The 22,186-nt window shown below is 38.3% G+C and overlaps 2 protein-coding genes across 2 annotated transcripts in view; both read left to right on the forward strand.

Moving 5' to 3' along the window:
- LOC107582515 (NFU1 iron-sulfur cluster scaffold homolog, mitochondrial) lies at window positions 1–6,820 on the forward strand. The gene is made up of 8 exons (XM_016268399.1): window positions 1–198; window positions 500–588; window positions 739–874; window positions 967–1,033; window positions 1,127–1,238; window positions 1,341–1,404; window positions 5,881–6,055; window positions 6,164–6,820. Exons 1-8 carry the CDS (start codon window positions 143–145, stop codon window positions 6,233–6,235), a joined length of 771 nt encoding a protein of 256 aa, XP_016123885.1. The 5' UTR covers window positions 1–142; the 3' UTR covers window positions 6,236–6,820.
- Window positions 6,821–7,351: 531 nt separating this feature from the next.
- Window positions 7,352–22,186, forward strand: part of LOC107582549 (cell division cycle and apoptosis regulator protein 1-like) — a 29,462-nt gene continuing 14,627 nt past the window's right edge. Inside the window, exons 1-13 of the mRNA XM_016268446.1 lie at window positions 7,352–7,389; window positions 8,930–9,087; window positions 9,336–9,508; window positions 10,785–10,907; window positions 13,765–13,797; window positions 14,105–14,301; window positions 14,380–14,506; window positions 14,623–14,736; window positions 17,714–17,906; window positions 17,993–18,134; window positions 18,267–18,422; window positions 19,304–19,529; window positions 19,659–19,772. Of these exons, the coding sequence (XP_016123932.1) occupies window positions 8,976–9,087; window positions 9,336–9,508; window positions 10,785–10,907; window positions 13,765–13,797; window positions 14,105–14,301; window positions 14,380–14,506; window positions 14,623–14,736; window positions 17,714–17,906; window positions 17,993–18,134; window positions 18,267–18,422; window positions 19,304–19,529; window positions 19,659–19,772 (1,710 nt within the window). The 5' untranslated portion in view covers window positions 7,352–7,389; window positions 8,930–8,975. The remainder of the gene's footprint in view (window positions 7,390–8,929; window positions 9,088–9,335; window positions 9,509–10,784; window positions 10,908–13,764; window positions 13,798–14,104; window positions 14,302–14,379; window positions 14,507–14,622; window positions 14,737–17,713; window positions 17,907–17,992; window positions 18,135–18,266; window positions 18,423–19,303; window positions 19,530–19,658; window positions 19,773–22,186) is intronic.

A 22,186-nucleotide genomic window follows, 5' to 3' on the forward strand; every position in this document is an offset into this window, starting at 1 on the left:
TTCATATGCATCTCGCCACATGTTTTTATAAGCACTATATATATTTTTAATAACACAATATTCATTTAACATACACACAGGCGTATTTTTCAGCAGGAGAATTATTGTCCGCTTTGGGGTCCTAAATTTCAAAACAATCGAAATGGCGGCGTCTGTAAGATGGAGTCTGCTGCGCTTCATACGGTCACATCATTTGAGGTTAGAAATGACATACTTCATCTTTTACAGTATTCAAATCGAAGATGTGTATTGTTGCATAATATATTGTCAAATGATGATTGTGCTGGTTTACCACAGTAACCGTAGTTTCCACCAAAATACTACAGTAACACGATTACCTTAGTATTAACTTTATCTGTTATAAAAGTATGTATGTGTGTGTGTGTGTGTGTGTGTGTGTGTGTGTGTGTGTGTGTATATATATATATATATATATATATATTCTTTTCATGCCTTTATAGTGAGTGTAGAGACTGTAATCTCGTATATTCTCTCTTAGATTGCCTGTAAATTACAGAAATCAGTGCTATTCTGTGTGGGCTGCCCATAGAATACAGTCTCAACAGTTTGAATGCAAACCATTCTCAGGTGAGGCATATTATTATAATTTTTTTTATCTGATATCCTTTTTATTCCATGACAGATCACTTAGTTTTGATTAATTAAAGATTGTAATGCTGTTGAATTTAATGTTACAAAGTCTTGCAATCTTACTGAGGACTTTTTTTTTTATTGCAGTACGAATGCTTTCAATTTTAACTCAAGACACGCCAAACCCCAGAAGTCTAAAGTTTCTTCCCGGTAAGCCTGTGCTGGGGACGGGAACTCGAGATTTCCCAACATCAAATTCGGCCGAGAGTTCCTCTTTAGCCAAGTAAGCTTCGTTGTCAAAGTATAGTGTCCTTTTGCACATTAAGGGTAAAGCCTTGCTGAGTGTTAAATACATTTGTTATAATCATCCAACAGGGATCTTTTCCAAATTGAAGGCATAAAAAGTGTCTTTTATGGCCCAGATTTTATCACATTGACAAAGGTAGTGTTCAGCAATAAGACAGTCTGTTTGGTAGCTAGCCTTTTTGAATGTTTCATTTAACTGAATTTGTGAATTTGTTGTTACTAATTAAAGACAGACGATGATGTTGAATGGACAGACATTAAGCGGCATGCTATTGAGGTCATTACTAAGTTCTTTGAGAGTGGCCAGGCCATCACAATGGGAGCAACACACGCTGAGAGCAGTGAGCAAAACATGCACATTGACAAAATACATGTACAAATTGACTAAATACATTTTGATACATTGTATTTAAAATTCATATCTTTATTTCTTTATTTTTTAGGTATTACAGAAGATGATGATGAAATTGTCTTAATGATTAAGGAGCTTTTAGACACACGGATCAGGTATGTTTATATTGTTTTGATTCAACATAGACTATAGTTTAAACTTTAAAGGCTTGTTTATTAATTTTTTTATTTATTTTTATTAGTACTTTTTCGAGCAAGGATTCATTAAACTGATCCAAAGTGATATTAAAGACATTTATAATGTTACAAAAGACTTTTATTTAAAATAAATGCTGTTATCACTTTCATCAAAGAATCCTAAAAAATGTATCCGTTTCTACAAAAATATTAAACCGCACAACTGGTTTCAACATTGATAATAAGAATAAATGTTTTTGAGCATATTCATTTCTGAAAGATCATGTGACACTGAAGACTGGAGTAATGATGTTGAAAATTCAGCTTTGCCATCACAGGAATAACTCTCAATTCATTTTTACTGTCACTGCAGCATTTACAAGTAAATGATGTGTGAAAAGCTTAGGTGCGTGTTCCAGACATTGTACATATGAGAACAATACAATTAACAATGGTATACAATATACATATATTCAATGTCCACGTATGTACAGATATGCACAGTGTTGTATATATAACAGATGAATAGATATACATATATACACAGACAGTACTGCCATTAGCACCGGCAATACAATACGTAAAACACAATATACGTAACATCAGGAAATTTACTTATGGTAGGCATATACATAGTATATATAATGTGGATGTGTATGTTGTATTGTTATATTAATGATATATTTGTGCAACAGTTGTAGTGTATCAGTTGTAGTTTAGCAGTCTGGTGGCCTGAGGGAAGAAGCTGTCCTGCAGTCGACTGGTGCGGGCCCTGATGCTTTTATAGCGTCTGCCTGATGGCAGTAGTGAGAGGAGACTGTGACTGGGGTGGCTAGGGTCTTTGATTATCTTCCGGGCTTTCCTCACACAACGGATGTTGTAGATGGCCTGGGGGGAGGGAAGCTCACCTCCAGTAATGTGTTGGGCCATTCGTATTACTCTCAGCAGTTCTTTGCGGTTTGCAGCAGTGCTGTTTCCGAACCAGGTGGTGATGGAGCCGGACAGGATGCTCTCTACAGTGCATGTGTAGAATGATCTGAGTCGTCTCAAGAAGAAGAGGTGCTGTTGGGCCTTCTTCACAACTGCTCGGGTTTGTTCTGACCATGTGAGGTCATCGCTGATGCCAAGAAATTTTAAACTTTTGACTCTCTCTACTGGAGTTCCATTGATGGTGATTGGGCTGTGTTCTCTATTCTGTCTCCTGAAGTCCACAATGATCTCCTTGGTCTTAGAGACGTTGAGAGAGAGGCTGTTCTCCTGGCACCAGTGTGTTAGGGAGTTCACTTCTTCTCTGTAAGCCGTCTCGTCATCATTCGTGATCAGACCTAACACTGTTGTGTCGTCTGAAAATTTAATGATGACATTGGAGCTGTGTGTGGCCACGCAGTCGTGGGTGTAGAGGGAGTACAGAAGTGGGCTGAGAACGCAGCCCTGGGGAGCTCCAGTGCTGAGGATCAGTGAAGAGGAGATAGTATTTTCCATTTTGACCATTTGACGTCTGCCTGACAGGAAGTCCAGTATCCAGCTGCACAGTGAACTGTTCAGACCCAGAGCCCGGAGTTTCACATCAAGCTTGGCTAGCACTATGGTATTGAATGCTGAACTGTAGTCTACAAACAGCATTCTCACATATGTGTTTTTCTTGTCTAGATGAGATTAATAAATTACATTGTAAAATATATTAAAATAGAAAAGAGTTTTTAATATTTTAAGTTGTAATCATTTTAAATTGCATCCTCATCACAAATTCAATTTTCATTCCAAAAAATATTGAAAGCATGTTTAATCTTTATTATTTAATGTGGCTTCTTTTTATAATGATTAATTTAGATTTTTTTTTGAATGTCAATACTAGCCATAAGCATGAAAAGCTTTTAGCACAACACATTAAAATGACTGTATATATGGACAGGACATTTAAATTAGTAACTAGTTATGTATTGAAAGTATTGAAAGACCAGCAGAGTTCAGTGCTTTGAATTGTTTTTCTTCCCATGCTCCAATACACTATGGTGTACCCCAGGGCTCCATTCTGGGTCCTCTTCTGTTTTCATTATATATGCTGTTGTATTGTTATATTAATGATATATTTGTGCAACAGTTGTAGTGTATCAGTTGTAGTTTAGCAGTCTGGTGGCCTGAGGGAAGAAGCTGTCCTGCAGTCGACTGGTGCGGGCCCTGATGCTTTTATAGCGTCTGCCTGATGGCAGTAGTGAGAGGAGACTGTGACTGGGGTGGCTAGGGTCTTTGATTATCTTCCGGGCTTTCCTCACACAACGGATGTTGTAGATGGCCTGGGGGGAGGGAAGCTCACCTCCAGTAATGTGTTGGGCCATTCGTATTACTCTCAGCAGTTCTTTGCGGTTTGCAGCAGTGCTGTTTCCGAACCAGGTGGTGATGGAGCCGGACAGGATGCTCTCTACAGTGCATGTGTAGAATGATCTGAGTCGTCTCAAGAAGAAGAGGTGCTGTTGGGCCTTCTTCACAACTGCTCGGGTTTGTTCTGACCATGTGAGGTCATCGCTGATGCCAAGAAATTTTAAACTTTTGACTCTCTCTACTGGAGTTCCATTGATGGTGATTGGGCTGTGTTCTCTATTCTGTCTCCTGAAGTCCACAATGATCTCCTTGGTCTTAGAGACGTTGAGAGAGAGGCTGTTCTCCTGGCACCAGTGTGTTAGGGAGTTCACTTCTTCTCTGTAAGCCGTCTCGTCATCATTCGTGATCAGACCTAACACTGTTGTGTCGTCTGAAAATTTAATGATGACATTGGAGCTGTGTGTGGCCACGCAGTCGTGGGTGTAGAGGGAGTACAGAAGTGGGCTGAGAACGCAGCCCTGGGGAGCTCCAGTGCTGAGGATCAGTGAAGAGGAGATAGTATTTTCCATTTTGACCATTTGACGTCTGCCTGACAGGAAGTCCAGTATCCAGCTGCACAGTGAACTGTTCAGACCCAGAGCCCGGAGTTTCACATCAAGCTTGAATGGTATTGAATGCTGAACTGTAGTCTACAAACAGCATTCTCACATATGTGTTTTTCTTGTCTAGATGAGATTAATAAATTACATTGTAAAATATATTAAAATAGAAAAGAGTTTTTAATATTTTAAGTTGTAATCATTTTAAATTGCATCCTCATCACAAATTCAATTTTCATTCCAAAAAATATTGAAAGCATGTTTAATCTTTATTATTTAATGTGGCTTCTTTTTATAATGATTAATTTAGATTTTTTTTTGAATGTCAATACTAGCCATAAGCATGAAAAGCTTTTAGCACAACACATTAAAATGACTGTATATATGGACAGGACATTTAAATTAGTAACTAGTTATGTATTGAAAGTATTGAAAGACCAGCAGAGTTCAGTGCTTTGAATTGTTTTTCTTCCCATGCTCCAATACACTATGGTGTACCCCAGGGCTCCATTCTGGGTCCTCTTCTGTTTTCATTATATATGCTTCCACTTGGTCATATTATTCAGAGACACAATTTATCATACCACTTTTATACCAATGACACTCAGCTCTACTTTCCTATCAAAAATAATAATTCTGTGTCTGGCCTGTTTGACTGCCTGTGTGACATAAAATGTTGGATGGACATGAACTTCTTACAGCTAAACGACGACAAAACCGAAATTGTTATCTTTGCCCCACCAGATATGACTCTGACATTTTGACAAATCAAAAATCTTGGTGTCTTTTTTGATTCCAATTTGAGTTTTTGATAAGCAGATTAGTGCTATTGTTAAAAGTAGTTTCTTTGAGCTAAGATCTATTGCCAAAATCAAGATGATGCTCTCTAAGAAAGACCTTGAAACTGTTATTCATGCATTTATTACCTCAAAGTTGGATTATTATAACTCTTTACACCTGGGTTTGCCTAATTCCACTGTAAATCGTCTGCAGATGGTTCAAAATGCAGCAGCCAGGCTTTTGACTGGCACTAAAAAAGTGTCAGCACATTACTCCTGTGCTTGCCTCTGTCCACTGGTTACTGGTTAAGTCCCAGATTGATTTTAAAATTAAAATTTTTGTTTATAAAGCTTTACATGGTCTTGCCCCTCAGTATATCAGTGATCTTCTTGTCCTGTACAATGCCTCAAGATCCTTACGTTCTTCCAGTCAACTTCTTCTTTCTGTTCCTCGCTCACGTTACAAAACTAAAGGTGACCGGGCTTTCTCGGTGGCTGCTCCCAGACTCTGGAACAGTCTCCCTCTCCATATTAGATCGTCCCCTTCTGTTTTTTACTTTTAAATCTTCCCTAAAAACTTATCTGTATTTTTTATTAATTGTATTAATTGAGGGTGTTTATATTTTTACATTTGTCTCCAAGGTTTTGATCCAGTGTGTTAATTCTGTTTTAATTTTGTTTGAATACCTTTAATACCAACTTCTGTTGTTTTGAAATGTGCTTTATAAATTAATAAACTAAACTAAACTTTCTTTAAGACCCACGGTTCAGGAGGATGGTGGCGATGTCATATTCAAAGGCTTTGAGGATGGCACAGTGAAGCTGAAGCTGGTTGGCTCCTGTACGGGATGTCCCAGCTCCACAGTTACCCTTAAAAATGGCATCCAGAACATGCTGCAGTTTTATATACCTGAGGTGGACGAGGTAGAACAGGTGAGAGATATAAATCCATCAGTTATTCATGAGGACATCTTTTGCATATTTAACTACAGTGATCATGACTTTCATTATTCATTATTTCATATTTTTTCATTTAACAAGGTCGAGGATGAAGTGGATGAGATCAACATGAAGGTGTTTGAAGAAGTGGAGAAGAAATTGCAAGACTCGTAGCATAAGACCCAGCTCTGCTGTCCACATATTTCAATTGGCTATTGTCATGTCATAATTATAGTGGGATTCAAACACTCCATAAGGCAGCTGTATATTTAAGGTGCAGAATCTAGAATATAATGTTATATTTAACCAAGCTCAAAGTTGTAAGTTGTTCTGGTTCTGATATAATAATGCAATATTGTGATTGCAAGTACCAGACAACTGCACTTTTCCACACCTTTACGTGTTCTGACTGGCACTCATCTGCACTCGCTGAGTTCCAAGGTTTGTTACTTGTCTGAGAGAAAAGGTTAAATTGAAGACGGTTATGCTTTTAATTACTATGTTTATTGAACATTGCAATTTCACCTAGATGTCTGGTGAGTGCAGTAATTAAGTAGGAGTTCTTTTATAGCAGAAATACAATGCTGTGTTCCTGATACATTCTCAAACCTGAAATGACCACTTGAAGTAATGCAGATCTTCCACAGCTCTAAAAGTCTTTGAGAATGAGATCAGTTGTGAAAGTCTGTATTCATGATCATCTACAGCTGCCATCCAGCAGTTCTGGCAGACCTATAATGAAATAAATCAGTTGTGTATTTTGGAAAAAGTTGTTTTTTTTATGGACAGCAATTTTTATTTATTCATTCATTCAGTTAGTGAGTGTGTTTTACTTTACAAAAACAATTGGACTATTGTCCCGTTTCATCATAGAAATGATTTTAGGAACTTGAAACCAAACAAATCAAACTTTCAGGGGACATTTAAACAGTCTTGCCTGTTTACTACTAAGTCATTGGAAAATCCTAATTATTATTATTTCATTTAACTTTGCAAGCAACACAGCATAACGAGAAATAAATAATAAAAAGAGTGTTAATTTCTGAAAGCAATGTGCCTAAACAGTCTACAGTTCCAGCTTGTCTAAAAACATGATTTGAAGCCAAATTATTAAGTAATAATAATAAAAACAACGATTTAGATATATATGTACTACATATACATAACATATTATGTAGGCTTGTTTGGATTTGCTTCAGTATGCGGCTGCGGCACTGTCAAGTTTTCCTCGATCCTGGATCAGCGTTGCACTAAGTGTCTCAAGCGAACTGCGCATGCGCTTCATCCAGATTTCAGTGTCTCTACCGGTGAATGAGAGGCGACGGAGGGTAAGCAGCAACAATAACAGCTAGCTTGCATGCTTGCATACTGACTGAAGTTTTGTCATTTTATTAGTGCTTCGTCATGCACTCGACTGTGTGTTATTCTGCGCACACTGTACACACTTCTGAGGTGTAAAGGAGACTAGTAAGTGCGTGGACAGAACACTAGACAGTGCTCATGCGAGGGCCCGGATCAGACAACATAGCACTGCTGGAAAACAAAACACTGCAGTCAGCACAACTGTGCTCTACATACTACCACTGAGACTGTTGTTTAGTTTAAGTTAATACGCTTCGTAGTGATTTTATGAGACATAATAACACGGCTTTAAATGGTTTGGTGAGTGTTGTTGTGTTGCAGCGTTAGCTGCTTAACGTTAGCTTGCTGCATTGAGAATACGTTGGTGTGCTAAGCTAGACTAGTGCAGATAAAAAGTGTGGTAAAATGTATTATTTGGGTCTTCAAACAAAGGTCCTAAAGCAGTTAATGTTTCTTATTCGCTGTTTATCTGGACTTAAACTGAGTTTTAAAGCAGGGAGAGGTTGTAAACAGTCTGCTGGTGTTCTGGAGCGGACAGATGGCATTGGCTGAAAGGCGGTGTTTCAAAAACTAGTAAGCTCCCTAAATAGACCGCATGTCCGAGTTTTTTTCTCTTCTTTTTTTAACATTAAGTTAACAATCTTGCTCTTAATTACAGTAGGGGTTCAATCTTCAACTGGCTGGCAGGAGCCGCCACTGACAGGTCACGTGACATGCCAGTGGTTGGTGGCAGTATGCCTTAACAAGATCCACTGGCGGATCAGTCAGACAGCCGCAAGAGCGCTCCGAGTTTAACGCGTTCTCTACCACTCTCTCTACAAGGAAATATATTATTTTATGATTATTAAATTATCAGTAAATTATATAGATCTTCTTTTAAAGCTGCTACTACTACTACTACTATTTTTAAACGAAATATATACATTTAACAAAAGTCGTTACTTTCTTTGTTTGAGGGAATTAAAAAAATAAGTACAATAATTTTGTTACAGACAATTTAGTGAGGTGACAGAGGGCATTAGCTGTGTTTAAAAGTCTAGAAAGATCCCTAACTTGGCAGCATGTCCTTCCGAGTCACTGTCTTCTGAGATAATGTGGAATTATTGAAATTAAATGAACAATCTTGCAAACACAGCTCTCGGTGGTCTGTAAATGAAACCACTTATTTTACTGATTTTTAAAATGGTTTTAGTCTGTAATAATAACCTAAATGTGTTAACTATTAAAAAACAGAATAATTGTAAGCTTAATTATTTTAATCCATTAACAGCTCCACTTTATGTTTCAGCAGTTGTTGTAATAATATATCATGTAGTTTATATATGGGACCTTTTTATTGTTGTCTATGGCAATAGGGGTGTTAAAGTTACAGAGATAAAAACCACTGACTTTGTATGTCTTGTGATTATCAGTAGTGTTGTCTTGGCGAACAGCCACTATATTTCAGGTCCTGTTTATACAGTTTTATGCTTGTAGTTATAGTAAGTTTAATTACCGACCCCACAGGAAATAATCTGCCGCCTGGTCCAGCAGAAACCGTGAGCAGGTCTCCATGGCCCAGTTCGGGGGGCAGAAGAACCCTCCATGGGCAGCTCAGTTTGCTGCTACAGCGGTTTCACAGCCCGGCCACTCAGGACAGTCACTGGACCTGAACAGTTTACACTGTAAGTCATCATATTTCAGCAATATACTTATTATTGTCACTGCATTAAATTCACTTTCTATTACAAATAACTAAATGTTACTATATAAACATGCATTCATAATTTCTAGCTTTATCTTATTGTGAAGGTCAAAGCTCGAGATGTTTTTTGTTCGGGTTTCATTGGCTGGTCAAATTTTGCTTGTGCTTGTTTGAATGTTGTTGACAGCAGTTGCAATGTCCTTACAATCTCTCACATGTCTCCCATAGCTTTAGGAGTACAGCAGTCGTCCCTCTTGGGAGTGTCTCCTATGTACACTCAGCAGTCGGCTTTAGCGGCAGCCTCCCTCAACACACAGTCAGCTGCCAACTACCAGCTCTCTCAGCAGACCGCAGCGCTCCAGCAGCAGGCCGCTGTAGCTGCAGCCGCTGCGTTACAGCAGGTGAGATCCTGGCTGTGATCCATCACCGTAATGCAGCTGGAGTAAATGCACAATAAAGCCTTTGGCTATTTTTGGAATAGCATACTAACATGCTAAATTAGGTACACTGTGAATAGTATGCAGTTATCCCAGATTCGCACCGAATAACAGTCATTTTCATTTCCAGTGTGATGAATGATTTGAAAGCAATTACAGTGGCTTTCAACATTATTTCCCCCTCCTTTTTTTGATAGGATTGCCAATAATTATTTAGCAAAATGTGACAGCAGAGTAGCATAACACTGTTTAAAGCATTTATTGTTGAATGCTAGGTAGTATAGTAAAGGGCTGCATGATTCTGGGGGGGAATAATTTATTTATTTTCTGGGGGAAAAATTGTGATTGCAATTTAAAATGTGATTAAAAAAAAATACAAGTTTTCTGTGCTTGTTTGTGGGACTGCGCAATTTGGACACATTTTTTGTGATTTATATATCAGTAAGACAATAACAGTAATAATAATAATTAAATATTATTGTTATTATTATTATTATTATGCGTATTATTATATATATTTTTATTATTATTAAATAAAAATATAAACATTACTAAATAACAACAAAATACATTACAGTTGTAATATTTCACTGTTGATAAAAAAAAAAGAGTATTTAGGAAAATAATACAGTCATAATACATTTGTTTTCATATTACAACCTTAAAAGTACAATGATATTTATGGCTGTCTTAATTTCTTCATTTTCAAACGGTAAACCATCAGACTTCTATTTTGATGGAAAAAGACCTTAATGATTCTCTTAGATTGTTAAGCACTTCTAATCGCAAATATGGGAAGATTTTTGCCAAATGTTGCATTCCCAAATGCACGTTAAACCCAAACTCAGACTAGATGCAGAGATGGAGTTGTGAACCAAGCCACTTACAATACCACGCTTCACTCTGAAACATGCAGCACGTATGCTTATGTAATTAAATCTCAGCCCTTGATATTTAATAATTGCACTAAGCTATAACGTAATTTTGGTTTTATTTCAGTTAATCATGCAGCCCTAGTATAGTACCTATTATCTTTCAAAAAGAGTAGTAGTTATACAGTGTATACTCTGCACCAAACCCAATCTCATTATTTTCACTCCAGTGCATAAAGTGCTCCCTCCATCATTCTGAATTGCACTCATCTGCGTTTCTAGCGTGCTCAGTGTTGGAGTACTGCAACCTGAGCCCTTCCCCCAGCCTGCAGTGAGCAGTCTTGAGTCACTGGTGTGTTTTATTTTAGTCGCAGATCAATTCAGCCCTGCAGCAGTATCAGCAGCAGCAGCAGCAACAACAACAGCAGCTACCTCAAGCTCCCCCACCACAACCTCCACCTCAGCAAACTCTTTACAACGTCCCACATCAGGTACATACACTCACTCTCATCCACACCTCCTCTTTTACTTCGCCTCTTAGCTTTTCCAAAGTCCTAGTTTTTTTTATCATGAAAGTTGTCTGTATTGTTCATTGTGATTTCTTGTGCATACCACGTGGTCAGGGGTTTGATTCCAAGAGAATGTATGTGCTAGTAGATTGCACTGCAAGTCTCTTTGGATTAAAAAGCCTGTCAGGTGTATAAATGTATACATCATGACAGATTAACTTAAAGAGCTGCAGTCAGCACAGTGGTTACTCTAAATAGGGCAAGTGCTGCAGTGCATGAGTGCCTTTCTGCATTATTTAACTAGCAGGACTCTCTTCCAGTCTTAGTAGATGTGGTTGGTTCTGAAATTGAATTCTAGAAATGTATTCAAAATTGACAGTAAAGACATTGATAATGCTACTAAAGATTTCTATTTTAAATCAGGGATGCACCGATGCCACTTTTTCCAGTACTTGCCCGATACAATACTTTTATTTTTTGTACTTGCCGATACCGAGTACCGATGCCGATATTTTTATTGCATTTGTAAAATTTTTAAATATTGGGAACAGAAACAAAAAGAGTATGTATAATTAGGGATGCACGATATATCGGCCACCATATCGGTATCGGCCGATAAATGCTAATTTTTTCTGTTATCGGTATCGGCCTGATAAGAAAATTTGGCCGATATCTTAAAGCTGTTTATTCGCTATAGTTTAGAAAATTGTAATAAAATATGACAAAAACTCAGAGTTAAACTGTCAGAACAAATTCAGCTTGATAATGCTAGATAACTTTGAAAGGTATGTAATTGATTACAATCAACCAAAAATTATTCAGACAGCTGTTAGTATGACAGTATTTACACAACTATCAATACTTAGTTTGATAGTTGGCAGCCATATCACCCTGTAGCCCAAGACTGGTTGCCCACTGAAGCTAAGCAGGGCTGAGCCTGGTCAGTACCTGGATGGGAGACCTCCTGGGAAAACTAGGTTGCTGCTGGAAGAGGTGTTAGTGAGGCCAGCAGGGGGTGCTCACCCTGTGGTCTGTGTGTGTCCTAATGCCCCAGTGTAGTGACGGGGCCACTATACTGTCAACAAGCACCGTCCTTCGGATGAGACGTTAAACCGAGGTCCTGACTCTCTGTGTCATTAAAAATCCCAGGATGTCTTTCGAAAAGAGTAGAGGTGTGACCTCGGCATCCTGGCCAAATTTGCCCATTGGCCTCTGATCATCATGGCCTCCTAACAATCCCCATATCTACTGATTGGCTTCATCACTCTGTCTCCTCTCCACCAATAAACTCGTGTGTGGTGGGTGTTCTGTCGCACTATGGCTGCCGTCGCATCATCCAGGTGGATGCTGCACACTGGTGGTGGATGAGGAGAGACCCCCTGACAATGTAAAGCGCTTTGAGTGCCTAGAAAAGTGCTATATAAATGTAATGAATTAATAAAAAAGTAGTTGGGCAACCCTTGGCCTTAATGACAGCATGTAGTCTCCTGGGCATGCTGTCACCCAGCTTCATGCAAACCTGAACTTCATTTTGTTTTCCCAGACTCGGTTTGAATAATTTTTGGTCCCAAATTTGTATCAGTTTTACTGGTAGTCCACTGTGTGAAGAATTTTTGGGTATAATTTATCACAGTTTACTTTATTTTGCTATCCTCACTTACAGAAATGAACTATAGTGTCCTGCACTCACTAGTAAAAAAATATCAAAAATGATATCTGGTCTCTGTATAATTTTTGGTTTGACTGTATATCCTTCGATTATTTTCACACTTAATTATGCCCATTAAAATGTATTTTACACGTTTTTGTTACTTTCACTGTTCATTTTTTGCACTATGGTACATCATCTTTAATTTAATAGCATTAGAGCTGCTCCATTGCAGCGGCTTAGTACTGTAATCACGCGCTTTGCTGTAATAATGCAGGGAACCTCTCGTTATAAATCTCCTAACTTTGATATTTTCAGAAATAGAAGTCACGTTCTTTTTTTTCATCTGACACACGTTGCGATTTATATTCCAAAGCCACTCATATAATGCAGAAACACTCAAGCAAGCAAAACACGCGCAACGCGAGCACGTATTTGTACTGATGCAGAATGAGAGGGACAAGTACAGCCTAGAGCATTTCACACAGGCTGCTAGATTCACTTTCGCCAGAAAGTCGTGTATGCCTAAGTTTGAAAATAAATTATGTTTATAGTGAATGCCCCTATACATGGTCTTATTTTTACGGTTTAGTTTTAATCCAAATTATGCATGTGCTAAGTGAGTGAACATCAAAGATCACACAACAGAAGTGTGCGCGCTCTCTCTTTCTCTCTCTCTCCCTCCCTACCATTAAGTAACTTGTGCATTGTTTTACTTACTTGTTTTTGACATATCCGACCAAACTACAAACTTTCCAGTGATGTCTGTGAGAAAGGGATATTAACTCGACAAGCTTGCGCATGTGCGCCGCCGCACACTCAACCCACTCTGTGTGCTTTGCTTATCAGCTCGCACACGTCAGCTATACAGGCGTTAATACTGAATTTTAACATTATATTCATTGCATACATATACTTCGTAGGCATCCTTAATCTCTAATAACCATTCTGCTGTCTGTTGTTCTGTTGTCGGTGTTTCTATGTCTGAATACGGCACTTATCGCATGCTGTGTGGTATTGGCGTTTGGTATCGGGGCATTTTAACGAGTACAAGTACAGGAGCTCAGTATCGGGCCCGATACCAATATCAGTATCGGTATTGGTGCATCCCTATTTTAAATAAAAGCTTTTCTTTTTGAACTTTCTATCTTATAATGTATTTTTTTTGTGTGTTTTCTTTATTTCTCACAGCTTTCACAACCCCAACAAGCCCTGCTATCACAGGTACACTGTGTTTCCAAATTCTGCATATGCATCACATATTTCACGTATTTTTCTTGCAAAGCACACCGTACTATTTTTAAATGTGTAAAATGAGGCAAGAGATCCTTATTAAATCTGTATCGGAGCTTTGACATTTTTTTTTTGTCCATGTGATAAAGTTCAATTGTGAGTGAACCTGCTGTAACACAAGACAAATTTCAGACTTTGTCTGACAATAAAGTTATATTGTATCATATCATATCATATTGTAACATTGCCAGCTATGAGCAGTTTATGTTCTAACCCTTGTGCGGTGTGTATTTTGCAGGCCCCTGTTGCCTTGCCCACCTGCCTGAGCCTGTCCAACCCGCAGCAGACGGCACAGATAACCGTATCCTACCCGACCCCGCGCTCCAGCCACCAGCAGCAGACTCAACCCCAAAAGCAGCGTGTTTTCACCGGGGTCGTCAGCAAGCTACATGATACTTTCGGCTTTGTCGATGAAGATGTCTTCTTCCAGCTCAGGTGCATTATATTGTAAATGTGCAGTTGTAGTTGAGAGCTTTAAAGGTCAGGTGTGTAATTTCTGTTTGTTTTGTGTAGTGCGGTTAAGGGGAAAACACCCCAAGTCGGTGATCGTGTTCTGGTGGAAGCTGTCTACAATCCCAACATGCCTTTCAAGTGGAATGCCCAGCGCATCCAGACGTTACCTCAGCTGCCCAGTCAAACGGTAAGCAAACCCACGTGATCTGAAAGGATCCCTGACAGATACAGTCTGATATGGTTCTGCCTCCACAGTGTTTCATGATGCTGCTGTTGATTCCTGTGTTCTTAATCTCCATGTAGCACCAGCTGCCTCAGCCCTTACCTCAGGTTTCCCCACAGCTGTCCAGCTTTTACTCTGAAGCAGGAATGCAGCGCTACTCTGACATACACTCTGCGGTGGATTCGAGACAAAATGTAACCCACGCCACTTGACCCCTGTGCCCCAAATCCCTATTCTCTCCTCCTCCTCCTCCTCCCCTTTGCCTTCTGCTTGATCTGCTCCTCCACTCTCCTGTTTCACAAACATGCTTTAGTCACATGTCCTTGGGTTTCTTTCCTTCCACCCAAGACGAGTATCTGTTGATGCTTTTTCACCCTTCCCTGTATTACAGCTCACAGCTTGTGTGTTGGATTTGTAATTAAACATTTTTCTCGCAATCCATAGATTCCATCTTTAGCTAATCAGCACCTGCTGTGTTATTAATGCACTTTGTCTTGGGGGGGGATGCTGTAGTCATATGGTTTGTTGTTTTTTTAAGTTACATTTTTGTAATTACCCAAACTAATTATTTAATTACATTTTTTTTAGAGTTTCATACAAAAATTTCAGTAGTCCAAATACCAGAAATTTGACCTTTTATAAGGATTATTAATACTAATTAGAAATAAACTAATTATGAATAAATTAAAGGGGTCATATGATGCTATTTTAAAGATAATTTTTTTGTGTATTTGGTGTAACAGAATATGTTGACATGGTTTAATGTTCAAAAAACACATTATTTTTCAAATACTGTACATTATTGTAGGTCCTCTATGCCCCGCCTCTCTCAAACACGTCGTTTTCAACAAAGCCCCCTCCTTTGACAAGCGTAGTCTGCTCTGATTGGCCGGCTGACCCAGTGCATTGTGATTGGCCAAACACCACAAGCACGCGTCAGAAATGTAACGCCCCTTACCATAATCGCTTCAGCTTTCAAAGTAAATATCAAGACAGTTAATAATGTCGTTAGTTTTACCATCGGTTCAAGCCCGAAAGGGCAACAGTGTCGCGTGATAGACACAGTGATGATACAGTACACAAGCCGCGGTTAAGACAGCTGACGTGCTATGATTTCTGACCTCTTTCCCCTCACACACACACACATGACGCGTTACTCTGCGCTGCGCAAAAATCCGCATTTGAGCAGTCAATAGCAAATACTTAAACTAATAACAAAACATACTTGCAGTCGCTGATTCAGAAGCGCCAGATTGTCATAGCAAAGTAGGAATTTACCCTTTTTTAAAATTAATTAATTAATTTTTTTAGAAATAGCCTTTGTGCACAGCCAGCCTTGTACTCTTCTAGGTTCAAAAAACTGTCGTCCATAAAATGTGTTGCACAAATTCGAACATCTGGGTTGTGCTGTTCTGTTGTAAATAAATCTTAACCAATGATTCCTAATTGCATCTACTTCCGGAAGGCCAAATAAAGTGCTTTTGCTTTCGCACTGAAACACACAGCGTCTCCCTGACATGGCTGCATCAACACTACTGCTGTTCCTGAAACCACGCCTTCTTTCTTTGCGTGCACATTTGGGCATTATGCTAATATTTCCACATAGTGATGTAGATATGTGGGGGCATGTTAGAACGAGCTGTTTTAGGAGGGTGGGGTTGACTCTTAACTTTTATAAAGAATATCTCTTTGGATTTGAGACTTTAGTCTTTGCAACTTTACAGATCTTCTTTATGCACCAAGAGTTTGTAATACTCCAAAGAGAAAGGAAAACTTGAAATCGCACCATATGACCCCTTTAACCTAATTACAGAATTGAAGGTTAAATATTAAACTAAAAATTTAATTAATGGCACGTGGGTGCAAATATTTTAATCAAGTTTTTATGAAGTAAAGAACAATGAAAGACTGGTATTGTTACTACTGCTGCTTTTGTATTTTTTATTTTTTTTTTAAACCTCATAGTGAATTACCTGTACTTTTGACATCTGTACACCTGGACACAAATGTCACACTGAGCAGGTGCATGATGATAAAGCAAATGCAGACTGCTGTCTTTTTTGTTATATGTAACTAACAATATATGTGAGACATTGTCTCCTTTTGAAATGCCCAGAATGCTTGCCTTTTTTCTTTTTTAAAGAAAGTGCCTTTTGAAAGCAAGACTTTAAAAAATCTATTCTGTTTCTTAATAGGGGCCAAAACCAGCAAATGGTAATAGCAGTGCTTCTGCTTCCTCTGTCTCCAGCTATTTCTAACCATTTATTTTCTTTTCACTGGGTTTAAGTGCTCCTTGATTACTCATTTAGGTACATTTTCCACCCATCCTATAAAACAGGTTATCTAAACATTATGTATTGGATTAATGTTATTTATTTAAAGTCTTGTTTTTTATAGCCCCTAGCTGAAAGCTGTCGTTATCGTTTTGATGAATTGAATCAATGTACAGTAATGTGTTTGTTTAGACAATAGATGTTGGCTTGGTGTCTGCAGAGCTAGGCGATGTTAATTGAATTTGTCATTTTTATCTTGTATTTGGTATATTTTCGTATTTAAATATATATACGGCACCGTTCAAAGGTTTGTGGTTGGTACAGTTTTTTTAAATGGCTTTAAAAAAATGTTTTTTATGTTCACCAAAGCTGCATTTATTTGAATAAAATTGCAGTAAAGGCAGTAATAAATTTTTATTTTTTAAATGTAATTTATTCCTGTGATGGAAAAGTTTAATTGTCATCTTTGATTAATAGAAAGTTCAAATAAATTCTGTGAAAATAACAGAATTTTTTGGAACATTATAAATGTAATTTTTGATCAATTTAATGCCTACTTGCTGAATATAAGATTTAATTGATTTAAAAATAGTAGTATAAATTCAGTTAGTTAAAAAAAAAAACAACAACAGTGTTAGATTAGTTGAAATTTACTACCTTTATTTACCTTTGTCTTTTGAGACATTTTAGCTTGAACACATGTATTTTGAGATCTTTAACAGACATCTGATCATCTATGTTAGAACATATCTCTATCTGTATAGTTTTAACTATGTAGCCCAACTCTAGCCTTAAGCACTACTTAATCAAAATTATGTTGTGATTTTGCACAATAAAATTGGCGTTTGTACATACTAGCAAACCCAAGTCTTTTGTTCCATCTCTTTTGTTTTTTCAGAGCCAGCCGCCAGGCCCAAACATGATGAAACCAGGTCCCACCATGCTGCAGTCTCTACCCCCACCCACCACGTTCAGCGTCCCGGCCCAGGGACCTCCTCCATCTCTTCTGCAGGCCCAGCTCTCAGCTGCTTCTCTGGCCCCACTGCTGCAGAATCCCCCACAGCCCCTGCTACCCCAGCCTCCCCCTAAAGGTTCATCAAACCTCTCCAACCTTTCACAGAGTCACTCTTTTACAGAATCAAATCTGATCTCCCATCTTTCTCTCTGCCATGTGTAGACTCTGTGTTCTCAGGGGGTTTGCTGCAGCCCCCGGTGCGGATGATGCCTCAGCCGCAACAGGTGAGGCGTGTGGACCCCTCACCCCGCTTCCCCAGCCGCAGTGACCGATCAGAACTCATCCTGAGGAAGGATGACCGCAGGTCAGCACACATGCATACAATCAAGTATAATTGCTTCAGCAGTTTAGTCTGAAAATATTGGATATTTTCTTTGTTGAGTCTTTCTTTATTTGCTGTACATGCTCATGCTTTATTTTGCCTGTGTTTGTGTAGTCGGGAAAGAGATAGAGAGCGAAGGAGATCAAGAGAACGTTCACCCACACGGAAGCGTTCTAGAGACCGGTCGCCTCGCAGAGAACGCTCTCCAAGACGGCCACGCAGAGTCGTCCCAAGATATACTGTGCAGTTCTCCAAATTCTCTCTCGATGGGTAAGTTAATTGTTGTAAAGGAAGAATCTTGATGACTTGTTGCAAATTAAACAGACTTTTTGGGGGTTTTTTGTATTCGTTTATTGTCATTCGTCCTAGACACGGAAGAATGAAAAGGGGTTTCTCTACAATTATGTTTCTCTGGTAATAATTTAATAGCAATGCCGTACAGTATATGTAGAGATCTGCAAACAGATTAGACAATAAACAATACAGTATATAGGGTTTGGTTTGGCTTCTAACAAAAAAAAAACTATTATAGGTCAATACCAATTAAAATCACTCATTCACTTATCTGCCTATTGAAACGGTTGTTATTGTTGCATTCAGTCATTTATATCAAAGTTGCCATTAAATCAAACTTGACAGTTCTTATTTTATAATGGAATTAAGTTATTTAAAATGATGGAATTAATTATTTTAAACTCACATGCACATCTCTTCAGTGACGTGTTCACAGGCGCAAGGGTGGGATGATATTCACTCCCCTCCAGCAGCCTGTTATTACCATGAGATCGCAGCCATAGCAAATGCCAATGATCCAGTCGATTAACAATGAACCAATTTAAATGACTCCCTACATTTTTTCTTGTTTGAGAAGCTGGATATATGTCAATAGGAATAGACAATCACAACTTCCATTTCATGAAAAAAAATTAGGCATCACTGGATTGGATTTATTAGTTGGATATATACATTAATCTGAAAAGTAATTAAATCTGACCTTCACGGACACTAAACTTGCATTAAGAGCACCACAGAATCAAAAGAAACGCAGAGATCTTGGAGTCTGCATTTATAAGTTAGCTACTTTATTTTGATGCACTTTTTAGTGTTGTTTAGATGTGTGTTTGGTATATGACCGTCTCTATTCTCATCAGTTGCAACTGTGACATGATGGAGTTGCGGCGGAGGTATCAGAGCCTCTACATCCCTAGTGACTTTTTTGACGCTGTGTTTACCTGGGTAGACGCCTTTCCCTTAACACGACCTTTCAACTTTGGAAACTACTGTAACTTCCACATCATGCATAAAGAGGTGGACTCTCTGGTGAAGAACACGGCTGTGCTGGACCCACCTGATGCCAATCACACCTACAGTGCAAAGGTAATGCCCCCAGATATGGTCATCATTTTTGAGTAATTTATTGTCAAATTCTTTTTCAGAATAATGCTTCTTACCAGATTTCATTGAGTGGTTTTTGGCAGTCAGGATTAATGTTGATGGTTGTTTTAGGTAATGCTGCTGGCCAACCCTAGTCTAGATGAGCTGTATCATAAGTCGTGTGCTCTGGCAGAAGATCCACCAGAGCTGAGAGACTCATTCCAACACCCTGCCCGCCTCATCAAGGTACAGCTCTTTGAATTACACTACTAACCGCAGCAAACGGGCTGGGTTTGTGTAATCAGCTTGTTACGTAATCACTAACTTACGTGCTATTTTACGAAAATTGTTTTGCACTTATGCTGTAGTATTTCACAGGGATGGGCAACATTACTGTGTTGGTGACCGTAGCTGTTATTACTATGAACCCTTTTCAAAAACTGTGACGATACATTTCCACAGTTAATAACGTCAAAAAACGATTAAATTTTTATTTAAAGGGATACTATTATGCTCTTTTACAATGTCTTGAATTTGTTTTGGGGGTGTACTAGAACATGCTCTCATGCTTGGTGGTTCGAAAAATGCATTATTTTTTAGATAATTTACATTATTACAATACCTTTCTCCCCAGTCTGGCACAAACGGCTCGATTAGTTTCCGGGTTTGATGAACGCCCGCCTTCCGAAAAACTAATTGTGATGTGATTGGTTAGCTGTCCCAGTGCGTTGTGATTGGCGAACAGCTTAGACGGTGTTTCAGTACTGCCCCGCCCCTTGCCAAAGCAGCAAGTTTAGTTAAGGATGGCGTCAATATTGCCATATCAATTTGAGCTGGATTCAGACCCCGAGAATATTGAACAAGAGGATTACGCAGAACCTTTGCACGCACGGATATTGCAAGACATATTCGAGTGGTAACATTATTGTTGTTTTTTTTGTTGTTTTTTTGCTAAATCACGTTTTAGATAAATGTCAACAACCGCTTAAAAATAAATGCATTTACTATGTACAGATAAGTGCATATGTATTAATTTTATTGTTATTTAATTCTAACATTATAACATGAATTGCAGTGAAACTGTTATACAGTTGAATTTATTTATAGCATAGTCCAGTGTTTCCCAGGCGGCATATATATGCAAACTCATTCTCTGCCCTCAGGAGGCGCTGTTGGAGTGGTAGAGATCAAGGTTTCCCCGGTAATGGCTGTACACAAAGCAGCGCTCTGCTCAAAAAACACTGCTTTATCAGACATTACATGCAAGATTAAATGAAAATGACATCCAATTTTCTGAAGACAATCGGTTTCCTTCAGAAGTACAGTGATATAAAAACACCCACACTCAATGTACGGGAAACACTGTAGTCTCATAATTGAAGTGTAAATTCTGCAGATTACATCATTGTACTGTCAGCAATTTATTATAAAAACGTTTTCATAATTGTAACCTGCATATTTACATACATAATTATTCAGGTGCATGTGTAATAACTTGCGAAATCTTGAGGCTACAGCAGCACTTCTTCTTCGTCGTCTTGTCTGATGCACTCAACCAAGCGTTCTAACCACAACCTCGCCCCTCCCCACCCCCCAACCATTCGAATTTCCGTAGTCGGGAATTATTTTAATGATATTCTAATGGCCCGCTTTGTGATATCACAAAACCTGGAAAACAAACGCTGTAGTCCAAACGAGCCGTTCGTTGTAGTTCTTGAAAAGTTTTTTTTTTTAACTAAATATCTCCCTTTGGAGTGGACTTTGAGATTTGTAAGTTTGAATATCTTTTTTATGCCCAAACATACACGCTACCCACTGACTAAAATTCAAAAAGTGAAAAAGCATAATAGGACCCCTTTAAAATTCATTTATAAGACCATACTTTTATCTAGGTATTACATTTCAGAAAACAAGTTAATGCTACTGTGTGAGTGTTTTTAACGATGTGATGGCAAATTTGACATATTTGTGAATTTTATTTTTTGCTATTCTGATCAAATGGAATTCAAAAAAGAACTATGATGAGTTCTTCTGCTGAGAATGCCAGTAGGGGGCATTCTTGTGTACCAGAAAAATGTCATCTAGCTTCTGACAGCTTGTCAAAATTATGGCAAAACTTCAAGTTATGAATACTGTACAATTTATTCATTTTACCTTTTTTGCACTGATGATGAAGAATAGTTACCAAGCTTGCCCGAAGATACTATTCTTTTAACCAGTTTATGAGAAGTATCTACATTTCCCATCATTTGGAGCAGCACGAGAATGATGAAATACATAATACAATAATTTCAATGTAGGATATTTGCAAATAAAGCATGTCAGAGTGCTGAACAAAAGAGAAGGGAAACTATGTCTGCAGATAGGCCTGCTGGTACATAAAAGTTTTAAGACATCTCTTCACTTTTTGCTAGCAGTAAAGCTTCCTGTCTTGGTGGGAACAGAAAAAGATAGAAATTAAAAATGGTTTAACACATCCAGTTTATTCTGACCATGATGACGCACATGTCAGAAAGTGTTGTCTCAATACCACAGCATTTGTAGTTTCAGTTATTATTTTAATAACACAGCAAAAGCTAATTTGCTTTTTAATACACTCCTTTTACCAATTTTATTTAACTGTTATTTGAAGTTATTAGTTAGAATTAAAGTTATAATAT

The sequence above is a fragment of the Sinocyclocheilus grahami genome, unplaced genomic scaffold (genome assembly GCF_001515645.1).
Source record: "Sinocyclocheilus grahami isolate Dianchi unplaced genomic scaffold, SAMN03320097.WGS_v1.1 scaffold45.1, whole genome shotgun sequence".
Taxonomy (NCBI): Eukaryota; Metazoa; Chordata; class Actinopteri; order Cypriniformes; family Cyprinidae; genus Sinocyclocheilus; species Sinocyclocheilus grahami.

Bases quoted from the DNA above. Each gene is read 5' to 3' on its own strand.
- LOC107582515 (XM_016268399.1), top strand. From the start codon at position 143: ATGGCGGCGTCTGTAAGATGGAGTCTGCTGCGCTTCATACGGTCACAT. The intron at 589-738 runs GTGAGGCATATT...TTTTTATTGCAG, and splicing joins TGAATGCAAACCATTCTCAG to TACGAATGCTTTCAATTTTA. The intron at 6,056-6,163 runs GTGAGAGATATA...TCATTTAACAAG, and splicing joins AGGTGGACGAGGTAGAACAG to GTCGAGGATGAAGTGGATGA.